The following is a 16,247-nucleotide window of genomic DNA, read 5'->3' as shown; positions in this document are numbered from 1 at the left end:
TTGCGGACCGACCTCTGTGAAAATTTCACCCCGCTCGAAATAGAAAACTAATGATAATAGTTGACCTCAATGAAATTACACAGCTCAAAAAGGAAAGTTTGTGATCATATATTTATCGCTTTACATAGCCGTAGAAATGGGAAGCTTCGACGAAGTCTCAATGATAGAATTTTGAAAATGGTTGAAATTAGGATAACTCATTCGGAGAAACTAAGGTTCAAGATGACAAAATCTGATTACGTATGTGTTGCATTTCGTTTATCTATGCACAATGAAGCTCACATTTTCATAAATTTTAAGTACGTGTTTTTGGATTATGCTGCTAGAATCACCAACGGTAAAATTTTGCATGGGCCATTTCTTATTAGTGAAAGGTTTAAATAACCCGCTCCTACAAATTCAGAACCTATGCAATTGATTGGGCCTTTGACACCTATAACAATTGAGCATTCATCTTTGATAGAAAAATTTGTGCTCTCGTAAAATATGCTTCATTCTCTATTCTCTGATGTTAACAAAATAATCTCTGATCCTAAGAAAATCGTTCACATGTTTCCTTTTTTTCAAAGGAAAGGTGTTTGAGAATGGAATAGACGCTACAAACAAGTCAACTAGGGGGAAAATAAGCTTATTTATTCAAAGAAGATCAATATGCGCATATAGATTATGAAACCAAAAATCACATTCAAAGTATCAAAATTCAAAAGTATTAAAGGGTTTACTTCTTTCCACAGCACAATCTTTGAAGCAGGGTCATTTGATGCAACTTTTACTTCTTATAAACCGAATGAAGTTTACATTTTCAAAGTAAAGCACTACATACGTATCTATCTTACCCCAGGCGTAGTAAAAGACAACATAATCGGTGGTAGTGTGGTGCAAATTGTCGACTATTGGAAAGGTATTGGTAGAATATTGGCTCCAATCAATCATGAGCTTCATGGCTATGATCATCAAGCTAAGATAAACAACAACACAATGGACATTTAAGATTGTAATAAGAATAAAGACTCATGTTTTTATTGTTATGTTTTGGTTTTTACTTATTTAAAATTCATGTAATATGTTTGTTTCTTGCGTTCTTTTCTTGATGTAATAAAGTTGTGGCTTCTTATGGTTTGCCCATGTATAATGTTTTTTTTTCTTCTCTTTTAATGTTGATAACTCTTTCCTGATATTATTTATTATGTCTCCCAAATCATCATAATTGTTGAATTGTAATTCCTTGTGTTGAAGCAGGTTGCTCGACAGAGTAAGGAAGTGTCGAACCACCTAGTGTGTTGAGTTGTGTTAGTGTGTCGAAGCATGTTGCTTTACACGGGATTTCGACTTATGCATATTTTAGTAGTGTTAGCTATTTTGGGCTTTTATATTTTTTGGGTTTTGGCTTGAGGTCCAAGTTAACCTAAATCTATAAATAGATGGAGTAACCCTTATTTTTGTAATGAGGTGAATAGAGTATTCATAACATTGTATTCACAGTATTTTGCAGTTGCAAAGTGAATAAGAAGTTTTCCACAGTTTGTGGGCAGAGAGAAACTCTACAGAATTATATTACTCTTCTCCTTCATCGTTCTTTACACTTTTTCTTTATCCATTGTTCTTCTCTTTTCATTGCTATTGTGTGGGTAATAACAATCTTTTTCATCAAGATTGATTGAAATTCTCCATAGGTTTTGGGGGATTTCTAACATCTGGTATCAAGAGCTCCAGTTTAATCTATTTGTGGGAAGAAAATCACCATGGCAACGAATCATCCAAACGGGCATTTTCCAGTAAATCTTCCGATTCTCATGAAAAACAATTATGAGAATTGGTGCAAGCAGATAAAGGTTGTGTTATATTATCACGATCTTTGGGATCTTATGAAGGAAGGAGTAGCAATGCTGGAAGAAGCCGCGACAAATCAAGAAAAGGTTACACATAAAGAATTGAAGAAGAAAGATTATAAAGCTCTCTTTATAATCCATCAATATGTTGATGCAGATAACTTAGAAAAGGTTAGTGATGCAGAGTCAGTGAAAGAAGCATGGGAAATTCTGGAGAAATCATTTGGAGACGCAGAGAAGGTGAAAGAGGTGAGGTTACAAACTAATAAAAGGGTGTATGAATTGCTTCAGATGGAAGACAATGAAAGCGTAACTGATTTATTCACCAAGGTTACGAAACTGGTGAATCAAATGAAGGTATGTGGAGAAGTGTTGTCATCAAGATTTGTTGTTGGAAAGATCTTGAGGTCTTTGGCTCCAAAGTTCGACCACGTGGTAGTAGCTATAAAAGAGTCGAAACATTTGTCAAAAATGACAAAGGAAGAGCTTAAAGGGACACTTGAATCTCATGAACAAAGAATGGATGAAAGAGCTGCAGGAAAGTCGAAGAGTGATATGGCTTTGCAGGCTCAATCAACAAACAAAAGGAAAGCCAAAGGTAGCTGGAATGGCAACAAAGGCGGAGGAGGTTACAACAATTCGACGATCGAAATCAGCAAGAAGGAAACTGGTTGAATCAGACAAAACCCTAGAACCAAGGCAACCAAAGAGGTGGTGTTGCAGGTAGAGGAAGAGGTGGTGGTCAAAAGCCAGACAAGAGTCACATTTAGTGTTATAATTGTCAAAGGTATGGTCACTATTCTAGTGATTGTCTAGAAAAGTAGAAGAATCAAGAAACTTATGCAAAGATGGCGAAACATGAAGAAGAAGAGACGTTGCTAATGACTATAACAAGAGAAGAAGAGAGATTCAAGGTCCAGTGGTACTTGGACTCATGATGCTCATCACACATGTTTGGAAGAAAAGATTGGTTTGTACACATAAAACCCTAAATGAAGAATATGGTGAAATTTTCAAATGACAACACTCTAGCAGCTGAAGGTGTTGGTGATATTCTAATTATGAGGAAAGATGTCAAGAGGTCAATAATTTCAAATGTGTTGTACATACCAGGCATGAAGAGCAATTTGCTCAGCATAGGATAATTAGTCGAAAAAAACTACAGAGTGTCGATCAAAGACAAGATGATGAGAGTTCTCGACTCAAATGGAAGGTTGATCTTAAAGGCTCCAATGTCTCAGAATAGAACCTTCAATATTGAGCTTAATGCGATGGAGCATAAGTGCCTTGCAACAGCAGCCAATAGAGATGAATGGATATGGCATTATAGACTTGGCCACCTCCATTTCAAAGACATCAAAGATTTGAAAAGAAAAAATATGGTTTCAGAATTACCAGAAATCGACATTCCAAACGAAGTGTGTGAAGAATGTGTGCAGGCGAAGCAACATAAGAACAACTTCAGTAAGGATGCAGGAAGCAGGTCGAAGGCAATTCTTGAATTCATATACTCTGATGTATGTGGTCCTCTCCAGGTGGATTCAATTGGAGGTAACAAATACTTTGTTACATTCATAGATGATTTCAGTCGAAAACTGTGGTCTTACCTGATCCAAAAGAAAAGTGAAGTGATCCAGGTATTTTCCAAGTTTAAATCTATGGTCGAAAGACAGAACAATCGAAAGATCCAGATCTTGAGAACTGATGGTGATGGAAAATATGTGTTGAAAGAAATCGATGTATTATGTGTGAAATAAGGGATTATGCATTAGGTGGTGCCACCCTACACTCTACACCTGAATGGAGTCGTAGAAAGGAAGAATAGAACCATTATGAATATGGTTAGAAGTATGTTGAAAGTCAAACATCTACCCAAAGAATTATGGGGAGAAGTTGTGTCGACTGCGACATATATCCTGAACAGATGTCCGACGAAGAAGCTAGAAGGAATCACGCCAGAAGAATGTTGGTGTGGTGTCAAGCCTATCTTAAGTTATCTAAAGGTGTTTGGATCTATAGCACATAGACATGTGCAAGATCATTTGAGAAGAAAACTTGATGACAAGTGGAATAAGATGATCCTGATAAGATATCATTCGACTGGAGGATACATGTTATTTGACCCAGTAAACAAGAAAGTGGTGATCAACAGGGACATGATCATAAATGAGCTTAAGGAGTGGGATTGGACTGAGAATGTCAAGAAAGATTCAGTGAGAATCTTTTATGATGAACAAACTAGTGAAGTCGAAAGAGAAGTTTGACAAGAAGAAGTTAGAGGTGAAGTAGGCCCAAGCAGACCTTAAACAACAAGACACATGCCTGCAAGGTTGCCAGAATGTGTAATTACATCAGATGATATGGTCGATGAAGAAGGTGAGATGGTACACTATGCTTTCTAAACAGATGTCGAAACTGTCAATGCAGCTGAGGCATTGAAAGATTCAAAGTGGATGAAAGTAATTGAAGAAGAATTTAAGTCAATCGAAGTCAACAAAACTTGGTCACTTGTCGAATTTCCCCAAGACAAGAAGGAAATCGATGTGAAGTGGGTTACAAGGTGAAGTTGAATCCCAAAGGAGAAATGAGTCGACACAAGGCGAGACTTGTGGCGAATGGATTTCTTCAGAAAGAAGGAATCAACTTCGATGAGGTTTTTGCACCTGTTGCTAGGATCGAAACAATCAGGTTGGTTGTTGGTCTAGCAAACATGATCAACTGGAAGATGTGTCAAATGGAAGTGAAATGTGCATTCCTTAATGGCCCCTTAGAAGAAGAAGTTTATGTTGCACAACCAGCTGGGTTTGTGAAACATGGTGAAGAAAGAAAAGTGTACAGGCTACATAAAGTCTTGTACGAACTTAAACAAGCTCCAAGAGCTTGGAACAAGAAGATAAATGGCTTTCTAAGGGAGAAAGAATTTGTGAAGTTCAAATATGAACATGGAGTATATGTAAGAAGAAGCAAGAATGAATTGCTTATACTATGCCTCTATGTCTACGACCTACTGATAAAAGGTACTTGCAAGAAAGAGATCGGAGACTTCAAAGGTGATCTCAACAAGGAATTCGAAATGTCATATTTATGTGACATTTCATATTTCCTTGGCATCTAATTCTACAAGAGTGGTAGAGGTTTGATGATGCATCAAAGAAGGTATGCAGGCGAAATTCTCAAGAGATTTGAGATGCAAGATTTCAACCCAACTTCAACTCCAACTGAGCCCAGATTATAACTGTCGAAAGATTCAGATGAAGATGATCTCAACCCAACCCAATATAGAAGACTTATTGGGTCACTTCGATACCTTTGTCACACAAGGCCTGACTTAGCATATAATGTAGGTATGGTGAGTAGGTTCATGCAGATGCCAAAGGTATCACATCTAGCAGCGACGAAGAGGATACTAAGGTATCTGAAAGGAACTCTCGAATATGGCATTTTATTTCCTACAACTGATGAAGGAAAAGAATGCAAATTAGTGGGATACACCGACTCAAGTGGGTGTAGTGATTATGCTAGGTGGTGCACCCGTTCCTTGGAGTTCGAGAAAAGAGCCAGTAATGGCATTATCGTCGTGCGAAGCAGAATACATAGCTGCCTCTTTTTATGCATGTCAAGATACGTGGATGGTGAATCTGGTCAAAGAGATAACAGCGAAGAGTCATGGAGCAATTACCACGAAGATTGACAGCATGTCGGCTATCAATCTGGAGAAGAATCCGATAGCACATGGTTGAAGCAAGCACATCGAAATGAGGTTCCATTATCTTCGAGAGAAAGTAGCAGATGGAAAGATGAATGTGGAACACTGCAGAAATGAGAATCAGATTGTAGACATCATGACGAAGGGAGTGCAGGTCGAAGTGTTCAGAAGACTAAGAGCTATGATGAATGTAGATAGCTTAGACACAATGAATTAGGTGGTGTGTTGAATTGTAATTCCTTGTGTTGAAGCAGGTTGCTCGACAGAGCAAGGAAGTGTCGAACCACCTGTAAGACCCCAATTTTGACCCTAAGATCCCTCATGCAATTTATTTATAAGCACTAGCATTGGGATCATACCTTGGCATCCTCCTTACCCCTCTCTCATTGGGTTTATTTTGGGAGGGATCACCAAGCACCATGTGATTATATCATACTTGTATATTAACATTTTACTAACCAAAATACCAAAAATATGTCTTTGCATTTGCCTAACTCTTTTGTAGGTAAGGCATGATCACATTGATTTATCAAGTTCATATCTAGGGTTTGAGGCCCTCATGACAAAGAGCATAACCATGAATTCGATCCAAGAATGGTTATAAGAATCATATATGAGTTCCATTGATTCCTACATGTTATATTGATCAAGTATTCTTCAAGAGTTTGGAGGTGATTTGCCTTGGAAACCCTAGTTTGACTAGGTATCCTGAGTAACTTCTCCAACAAGCTATCTCACCAATTGATCAAATTTCTCAAGGTACATTTCAAAATTCATCATATTATGCATATATGATCTAACATGAGCCAAGAAAGTCAAGAGAATTGAAGGTTAGCAAGTTGGTTGATGGTGGTTGGCCAGATGAATTCATCTGATCAAAATTGGGTCTCCCTAGGCCATATCTCCTACAATTTTCACCATATGTAAATGATTCCAAGAGAAAAGTTACTCTAAATGACATTACAAACAACTTTAATGTTGAGACCTAGCTCTAGTTTTTCTTGAAATATCATTTTCTATGTTGAAACATTATAGGTCATTTTGTCTAAACCCTAATTTGAAAGTCAACTTCCTAAGGCCATAACTTGCTCAATTTTTATGAGATGAAAGATTTACAAGTTGCACAATAAAATTCAAGATGTTTACTTCAACTTTGATGTTTAGAGTGAGAGCTAATTAAACATTTATGAGCATGTGATATGAGGATACATTATAGGTCATTTTTGACATATACCATTGAACAAGTGATTTTTTCAAACTTCAAAAATGCATAACTCTATCATTATAAATCCAAATGACATGAAATTGGTGACCATTTTGAAGGTATTTGAAAGATATACAACTTTGATGAAGACACGTTTCTCATTTGGAGCTCACATAAAAAGTTAAGCAAGATGGAATATTGAGATATATGGCTTGACACTTAGAAAAATTTTCAACATGTTGAATTTTCCAAACTCCCACCTTCAAATTCACCATGATCCAAGCTCCAAATGAAAAAGTGTTCAACATAAAACTTGTTCCCCTTGATCCAAGCTCCAAATGAAAAATTGTTCAACATAAAACTTGTTCCCCTTGATCCAAGCTTTCCAAAGAACCCAAGTTCATGCATTTTGGATGAAGTTTGCTAGGGTTGCGCATGGCTTTAACAGAGCTGAACCATTGGAGGAAATTAAATGTCCAAAACTCCATTTCACATTGCCTTTCCAATCAAGCATCATTTGAACTTTAGTACAGTTGCAATTGGATCAAAATGGACTGCTTCATGGGCCTGTACACGCCCATGCAAGCTTGGGCATCACATTGCCAAATTTAGAAAATTTTCAAGTGTGTAATTATCAATCCCAAATGCTATAAATACAGGCCCTTGGAGTTCAATTCAAACAAACCCTGCGCGCCAGCTTTGCCCCCCCAATTGAAACCCTCTCATTCTAAAGGAAAACCTGATAATTTTCAATTTGAAAATTGAGTTTGAATCTCAACTGTTTGGAGATTCAAGAACTCCAGGATCCAAAGCCTTGCACCATTGCTAATCACTTCCTGCAAGCTTCTCAAGTGTGATTAAATTGTGTTTGAAGCAAGCAACCTCAAGTTCTGCACAACATTGAAGGTAATTTTCAGAAAACTTCTTCTCTTCGATTCTCACTCAATTCTCATCAATTCTCTTGGATCTTTGGTTGTCTGAAGTCCTACCAATGTAGGCAAGAAGATTGAGTTGCTTAGAGGTCAAATCGAAGCAACTCAATTGACACACCTCAAAATTCAACTCCTCATATCTTTCTATATATGTGGAGTTAGTTAAAATTGAGGTCAGATTGATTGTGCTTTCGACACCGATAACAACGAAGCATTCTTGTTTCATGAAAAAATTTGTGCTCTCATAAACTACGCTTCTTTCTCTGGTGTCGATAAACTAATTTTTGGTCCTAAGAAAATCGTTGACATGTTTCCTTTTTTCAAAGGAACCGTGTTTGAAAATGGAATCGACGTTGCGTACAAGTCGACTAGGGGAAAAGAAGCTTACTTATTCACATAGATGGTTTGTGTTGTCCATGATTGCTTCACACAGATGGTTGAAAATGTAAGCTGATAGGTTTATCTTGTCTTCATTCTTTAGGTAGAACATGAAGTGTTTGTGATCCCATAAAATTTGATCAATACTTTCTTCTTTGGTAATCATACAACCAATTAAAACTTTAAACAAAAGTCTGAATACCTTCTTCATGTTCTTGACATTTCCAAATTCATAAGAACATAGATCTTCGACATTATCAAACAAACACCACTTGATAACATCTGCTTCAGGGTTGTTGTCTTTGGTGCCCATAACAAATCTACCAGAGTTTGGTGAACTTAAGAGTTTAGCAATAGTTTCCCGAGTAATGATCACATCGATACCCATTACAACAAATCTTATTTCAACCTCTTCAAACTTCTTCAAACCTACTTCTTTTCTTGTCTTCCCCTACAAGGAACTGTCCTTTTCCACTAGAAGTTTAAGTTCCTCTCGTGCAGCAAGTTCATAAAAAAATTATGCCTTAAGCCACAAATCTTTCACAAGATGAGGATAGGCAGGTCCATTCAACATAAAAAAGATTAGAGACCATCTTGAACTTTGAAGACGCTCCAAAGGTCATACCCATTTTGATTGAATGAGTCAAAGTCGACAATTTGTTCTACCAAGAGTTTTAGATAATCTTGATTCAAATCCATGGTTTTGAGCTTGATAGTCATACTTTTCCAGATTCGATTAACATGTGTGCATGACGAGCATTTGAAGAAGACATTATTGAAGAAGATATCTTTTAGGGTTTCTAGGGTTATCCTTTTTTGAAAAAAAGCTTTTTTTAAAGGAGGTTAAAGAAAGAAAACATGCATGAAGTGAAATAGCGAAGTGTGTGAATCTGATGTAAATTGAGTGTTTTTTGAGTGAAAAAGAAGTTTTAAGCATAACACACCATAAACGTAGAAGGGAATAAGAATAAAAGTAAATACAAAATTAAACCAAGAGAGGATGAGGTTTTACCCAACATTTTCATTCCACGTGTCAAGAGACGTTTCATATTTATGACATATAGCAGGACATGTGTTAGAGGTAGTTACCAAGAAGCGTCCATTTGTGTGCACATCAGAGGTAGTTAGTCTTATTCATAATATCATAGGTTGCGATGTTTCCGAGGCTATTTATTCATCAAAAGGTGATAAGAAGCTTATGATCAAGGTAGCTTATGAACATCATCAAATTCTGATATAGAGAAAGATTCTTTACCAACTCCAAATGCAGTATCCTCTTTTGAGATTGTCCAAGAGGAACAATATAGTTCAAACAATGCTCTTCTGAACACTACCAGAAGTCTCTTTAGACTTCACAAAACAACTGGATAAACTTCTGAAACATAGCAATGAGTCTGAAACACTAGTTCATCATAGAAGACTTTAAGTATTCCCAGTACCAGTAATCTTGTCTTACTGGTTTCTTCCAAATTCCAAATCTTCTTCCTCCTTCAAAGTTAGGATTTAGGATGTAGGTCTTATTCTTGTTGAAGGTTGTAAGCAACCACTTTTCTAGAGCAGTTGTTGATTTGTTATTTCCTTTGAGCATATCTGTAGCAAAAACAATCCCATTCTTTAGTAACCATACTTTTATGGGTCCTATGAGGTTAGTTTTATATGGCTTCTTCTCGCTTTGTTCCTTAGCCTTATAGTAAGGTTTGGACTCATTCGAGACTTTTTTCCCATTAACATTCTGTTTAGGATAAGTTTTAACCTTGACTTCTGAACATCTACGAACTTTATATATAATAACTTTGAGTTCTGAGTTCTTCAAGATCTTTGACTTGAGAGTTTTAGTTTCTAATTTGCTTATAACTTTTGACCCTTGAGTCTGAGATCTTGAATCCTTCAGAATTTGTGAGTTATCTATCACAGGTTTTGATTGGTTCAGAATTCTACCATTTTTAGCAGCAAGCATAAAGTAAGCATTCAACCGCTTTTAAGCAGTGCTTGAAGAAGAAGGATCTGATGGTTTCATCAAGATAGGTTTTTGATTATAACTAATACCTTCCCCTTTGCTCTTACTCACTTCAGAGACTCTGGAAGCAATTTTGATTCTTTCATAACCAGATATAATGAAATCTTGAAGGGCTAATTCATTTTTATCCAGAGGTTTGTCAGACATAACTTTCATTGAAGCATTTGTCCTTTTTCAAGATTTACATTTTTTTCTTTAGAAAAATTATCTTATCCTTTTAAAGATCATATTTCCTCTTTAATGTTTTCATATGTTTGGATTTCTGCTGACATCTTTCCATAAGATCATGACACGAAGTAATTAAATCAAATTTAGAGAGATTAGAAAAAACATGTTATGTGTCTTCTGACTCTGAGTCAGAACCATATTCAGATTATGAGTATGAGAAAGTTGATGCCATCAAAGAAAGATTGGCTTCTTCCTCTTCTCATTCATTTTCAAGTTCTTCACATTTTTCCATGAGACTTTTCTTGAACTTGCTTCTGAAGATGTTCTTCTGGAAGTTTTCCTTTCTGCTTTTGTCTTTTTGAAGATCAGAATATTCAATAATGAAATGATCTGGCTTTTTGCAGTTGTAACAACCATCCTGATCTTTACTCCCAGAACTTGACCCTTTGAAGCCATATCTTTTACGAGAGAATATGTTCTTCTTCATGGTCAAGTGTTAAAATACTTTTATGATAAAGGCTAATATCATCATCAAATTTTTCATCAGAAGCTTCATCATGGGTGGCTTCTTTAAATTTTTTAGTTTTAGAAGATTTCTCAGACCCCTAACAGATTTTAAAGCCACTGTTTTAACCTGTTTTTCAAGCTCATCTCCATTTCATGACTTTAGAGATTGCTAATAAGACCTTCAAAACTTAAAGAGTTTAAATCTCTAGCCTCTTGATTAACAGTCAGTGTATTTGAGAGGAAGACTCCTAAGAATATTCTTGACATGACCGACAGTGGTATAGCTCTTGTTCAAGACCTAAATTCCAGACACAAGAGCTTGAAATCTTGAGAACATAGATTTAATGTTCTTATAATTTTTCATTCTGAACGTCTCATATTTTTGAACCGTTAGATTATCTTTAGCTTCTTGAACTTGTTGATTACCTTCATAGTTAGCACATAGAGATTCCAAGATAGCCTTAGCAGTCTTTATATACTCGGAATGAGGTAATGTATCAACAAGAATGCCTCTCACTCTATGATGTTTTCTGTAAATATTTTTCTAACCAGGAGTCAGAGACTTCTGTCATAAACCATTCCAACACCATTAACATGAAAGTCAATGCCATCTTCCAAGATACCCTATAACTCATCATCCAGAAAAATGATGTGAGTGTACATCTTGCACTTCCACCATTCAAATTCAATAGATACACCGCTGAATGTTGGTGGTCTAGCAGTATAGTTATTTTGACCATATGAACTTTGATTATGATTGTTATTACCACTAGGAAAACCTCCAATATGGCTAGTTACATCAGAACTATCAACCATGACGGAAGGAGTATTTTTCTCAAGATCTTTTATGTAGCACGGTTAAATGTTTAGTTCAGACCGTGCTCTGATGCCAACTGAAGGTGAGAAAAATACACAAGAAGGGGGAGGGGGGTTGAATTGTGTATGCCAAAAATTTGATTCTCTTCTGATACAACAAGTTCAGATTCTAAACAAAGTTCAGAGTCTGATATCAGAAATATATATAGTAGCGGAAATAAAGATGCTTATAAGTAAAGACTAGCAACACACAAAGATTATCCTTATTCCACTCCTCAACTGAGAGTAGTCCAGTTCCATTGCCTCAACAAGAGCTTTTCACTATAATCAAACAAGTTACAAATTCCTCAAGCGCATTTGCAAGAGACTTCAATGCTCAATCAACCTAGAAAGAGACTTCTGCTCAAGAATACAAAGTAATTCATTTTTCAAAGCAACTTGTTTTAAATTTAAATTAGTTAAATCTAACTTTCTCAATATATTTATTAAAGAATGACCAAGTGAATTAACAAAGTCTTCTCTTGGAGTTGTACTACATTTGATGTGTATACAAAATACTTTAAATTTATTTCCAAAACACGTTTGTACACCTTGCATCTTAAAAGCCACAATTGACATAAGAGAAAGAGCAATGTTTGCATGTGACACTTAGCTTCTCCAGACTAACTTGCTGAGTTTATTTATTAAACAATGACCAATTGAATTAACAAAGATTTCTCTTAAAAAATATTAAACACAAATAATTATTAAATAAAAAACAAATTCATCTTTACAATAAAGAGATTTAAGCACATTCACATAAATTATTAGGCAAGACTTTTCTGATTACTAAGTAACTCCGAAGAGATATAGGTAATAAAATCACATGCCATGCACGATGATTGTGGAAAGTGGGTTTAATATATATGCAAATCCATTGGATGAAGAAGTTAAGGATAGTATTTTATCAATATTGTAAGCCTATATATATCCTTCTTTGTTTTCCTTTATTTGCACACAAAATAATCTTCCTTCCATTGAAAAACAAATCATTCATCCCCCTACAGACTTTACTACACCTAATAAAGATGACAAAACATGGTTACATAAGGGCTGCATTTCGTTCATCTAGGCACAATGAAGCTTACATTTTCATAAATGATAAGTACGTGCTTTTGGACTATGCTCCCGGAACCACCAACGACAAAATTTTGCACGGTCCAGTTCTTGTTAGTGAAGGTTTCAAATCACTTGCTCCTACAATATTTGGAAGCTACCCAATTGATTGTGCTTTTGACACCGATAACAACGAGGCATTCTTGTTTCATGAAAATTTCTGTGCTCACATAAACTATGCTCCATTCTCTGGTGTCGATAAACTAATCTCCGGCCCTAAGAAAATCGTTGACATGTTTCCTTTTTTCAAAGGAACCGTGTTTGAAAGTGGAATCGATGCTGCGTACAAGTCGACTAGGGGAAAAGAAGCTTACTTATTCAAAGGAGATCAATATGCTCGTATAGACTACGGAACCAACAATCTCGTTCAAAGTATCAAAAGTATTAAAGGGTTTACTTCTCTCCATGGCACGATCTTTGAAAGTGGATCATTCGATGCGGCTTTTGCTTCGCATAAACCGAATGAAGTTTACATTTTCAAAGGAGAGCACTATATACGTATCGGTGTTACCCCGGGCGTAGCGAAAGACAATGTAATCAGTCGTGCGTCGCGAATCGTTGACTATTGGAAAGGTCTTGGTAGCATATTACCTCTAAAGAATTAACCAATTATCACCAGCATCACTGCTATGATCATCAAGCTAAGATGAATAGCAAAACAATCAACATTTAAAGTTTTTATGTTTGTTTTCTGCTATCCAGAATTTATGCAATATGTGTGTTTCTTGCTTTCTTTCCTTCATGTAATAAAGGTGTGGAATCTCCTTGTTTTCCACACAGTTAATGTTTTTTTATGCATCTCATTAAATGTTGACTATTGTTAAGCAATCTCAAATTGGACAATATTGTCTGAATATATTTTTGGGTTTTAAGGTAAAACAGACATGTTAAGAAAATTATTAGCTGTAACAATTTCCAAGGCAAAATTATATTTACTTTAACATTATTCACAAGTGTGTCATTTAAGTTGTGTGTTTAATAAGAAATCTACACTACAAGACAAAATGGTTTAAGAAATAATAGAATCCTACGTGGACAAATTAGCAGATAAGACAGATTATATAATTGGAATTCTAATGATATGTTTGGTTTGTGAAATTGATTAGAATTCCAAATTTATGAATTTACCATTTTTGTTTATATACAGTAACTATTACTTGTTTAAGTCGTCTAGGGAAATAAATAAGCTTTTGATGTCACTTGATTTAACTTGTTTGTAAGTGTGATGTGTGCAATTGATTGCGGTGCAATGGAGTTAGTTGTGTTTTTGAAGTTCTGTTGAATTAATTTGAGAATATGTTAATGTAGGAATTGAATCTGTATTGCTACCTTTAGAATAATTATTTTTTCTTGCTACAGAACCTGTTAATGTAGGAATTGAATCTGTATTGCTACCTTTAGAATAATTATTTTTTCTTGCTACAGAACCTGTTAATGTAGTAGTGGATAAACAAGTTTTGTTATGGTCCGGCAAAAAGGTCCAATAGCTACGGCGCAAAGAACACGACGATCCACCGTTTCATTCACAGAGCAGGGACTCTATTCTAGTCTAACCATCCTATTATATAAACAAAAACACTTCATTTCTTAACTATAATTTAAATTCCAATTTCATTTATTCATCTTACTTTCATACTGATTTGGACATTGGAGTGTTAATATTGTAGGTTAACTCCTTTAACACTGTACCAGAAACTCAAGTCCACTGTTGCAATTCAGATTTTTCAATCACCGATCGATTCTGGTTCCCTCGCGGAACAATGAGGATGTCTATGAGAATCGACATCTGATTCCTGCACTTTTTCACATTTTTGAACATTCATCTTTCGATTTAGTGACCCAAAGCTTCCTCAAACTAGAAGCTCAGGTTTCCACAATTTGAACCGCATATCTCTATTCTCTGTCCTCACCAATCAGATATCAATACCATTCGTCAGATCTCCACCAAATCCACCAACAATGAAAATTTCCAGAACCACTCGCTCCTCTATACAACACGAAGCAGTTGTGATTGCTCGAGCTATAAGAGATCCACCTCTTCCTCCTCCTTCGAAATTGGTAGTCATCAAGTCATGGTGAGCTCTCCGTCTGCACTGTCACATCTAGATCATGCTCAAACTAGAACTTCTCAAGGAGTCTGCAAACCTCTCCCGCTCTTAGGATCTTCTCCACAATTCCAGTAAAGCTAACCATGACTCACCCCCCCCCCCCCCCCCACCCCCACCCACCCACACACACACCGATGGCACTTAGAATAGAGGCATCACTTGGTTTTCAACAGTTACAAGCCAATTTTGGAATGCAAAACGCTAAGGAACTATTGATATTTGTTTACAACGCGGTTCAATAGTAGAATTCCCAAGCAGTAGAGGAAAGGTTACCCAACCTCGAAGAAATTTTGCATAATGCAAATCTAAAGGGAAACACAGTACTCTTCCCAAAATCATCTCGTCGGGACGCAACTCTGAGATCTCGAAACCATCAGAGAAGGCAAATACACCATACTCCCTACAGTCTTATCTTGTAGGAGGTCGATACAGTGACCCTTCCCCCTCCCACTGAGGTTTGCAGCCCTCGGAGCGAGAAGGAGCAGGTGGAGAAGTCTTTGATTAAAAACTGATTGAAAAATCCTCTTTCTGTTCGTTTCCTCGACAATCAGATACTGAAATCACTAGAGAAACCTCCAAAGCTAAATAGTTACAATGAAAAAAGGAGACCAAGATGAGCATGTGCAACGTGTTGATATGGTTGTGGGAATAAGGGAATATTTAGCAAAGCTAAATATGAAACATTGAGTGTGGTAAATGCAACATACTCCATTCAACATAATGAGTAATAATAGGAAGACAAAGGCTGATAATTGTATGAAATGTAGATCACTCACGTTATAGTACATAAGTTGCTATATAAATGTAAGCTTATGTTTGTTTGATAGAACAACATGTAATACGTAACAAAGTTATTAGTTTTCCTTTATAATCAATTCAATCTTTCTTCTTCAGACATTTATATCTCTTCATACAATTCATTGTTCATATACTATTTTCTTGTTCAACTTTAGTGAGGGTTGTATTTCATTATTAGAAGTCAAATTTCCGCTGCAACTCCAACAATTGGTATCAGAGCCAACTGTAAAATTGTAGAGTGGTAAAACTTTATTATTTTTTATTGGTTTTCGAAGATAATGGCTTCTACCAGTGGAACCATCAAGGTTGGAAAATATGAAATAGAAAAGTTTAATGGAAAAAATGATTTTTCCTATTTGAGGATGCCAATTAAAAATTTGCTTATTTCACAAAAGTTGTATAAGACGTTAGCGGAACAGAAACCTGAGAGTATGAAGGATGAAGATTGGGAAGAGTTATATCTTGAAGCACAGGAAGCTATAATCTTATTCCTTGAGAGGGATGTTGCATTCTTGGTTAATGAAGAAGCAACGGCTGCTGGCGTGTGGTCAAAGTTAGAGAAAAATTTCATGACAAAAACTCTAACAAATCGGATCTACTTGAAATCCAAATTGTATACATGCAAGATG

General features: G+C 36.0%; 1 protein-coding gene and 1 pseudogene across 1 annotated transcript; both read left to right on the top strand.

Moving 5' to 3' along the window:
- The first annotated feature begins 222 nt into the window (after positions 1 to 222).
- On the top strand, positions 223 to 990 carry LOC127103354 (albumin-2-like; annotated as a pseudogene).
- Positions 991 to 12,377: 11,387 nt separating this feature from the next.
- LOC127130518 (albumin-2-like) lies at positions 12,378 to 13,568 on the top strand. Its single transcript, XM_051059513.1, has one exon. The coding sequence runs from the start codon at positions 12,463 to 12,465 to the stop codon at positions 13,315 to 13,317; it is 855 nt and encodes a 284-aa protein (XP_050915470.1). The 5' UTR covers positions 12,378 to 12,462; the 3' UTR covers positions 13,318 to 13,568.
- Positions 13,569 to 16,247: the final 2,679 nt, after the last annotated feature.

This window comes from Lathyrus oleraceus, chromosome 1, assembly GCF_024323335.1.
Source record: "Lathyrus oleraceus cultivar Zhongwan6 chromosome 1, CAAS_Psat_ZW6_1.0, whole genome shotgun sequence".
In the NCBI taxonomy this organism is placed as follows: Eukaryota; Viridiplantae; Streptophyta; class Magnoliopsida; order Fabales; family Fabaceae; genus Lathyrus; species Lathyrus oleraceus.
The sequence above is the reverse complement of the archived record's forward strand: the minus strand, read 5'-3'. Positions and strand labels throughout refer to the sequence as shown.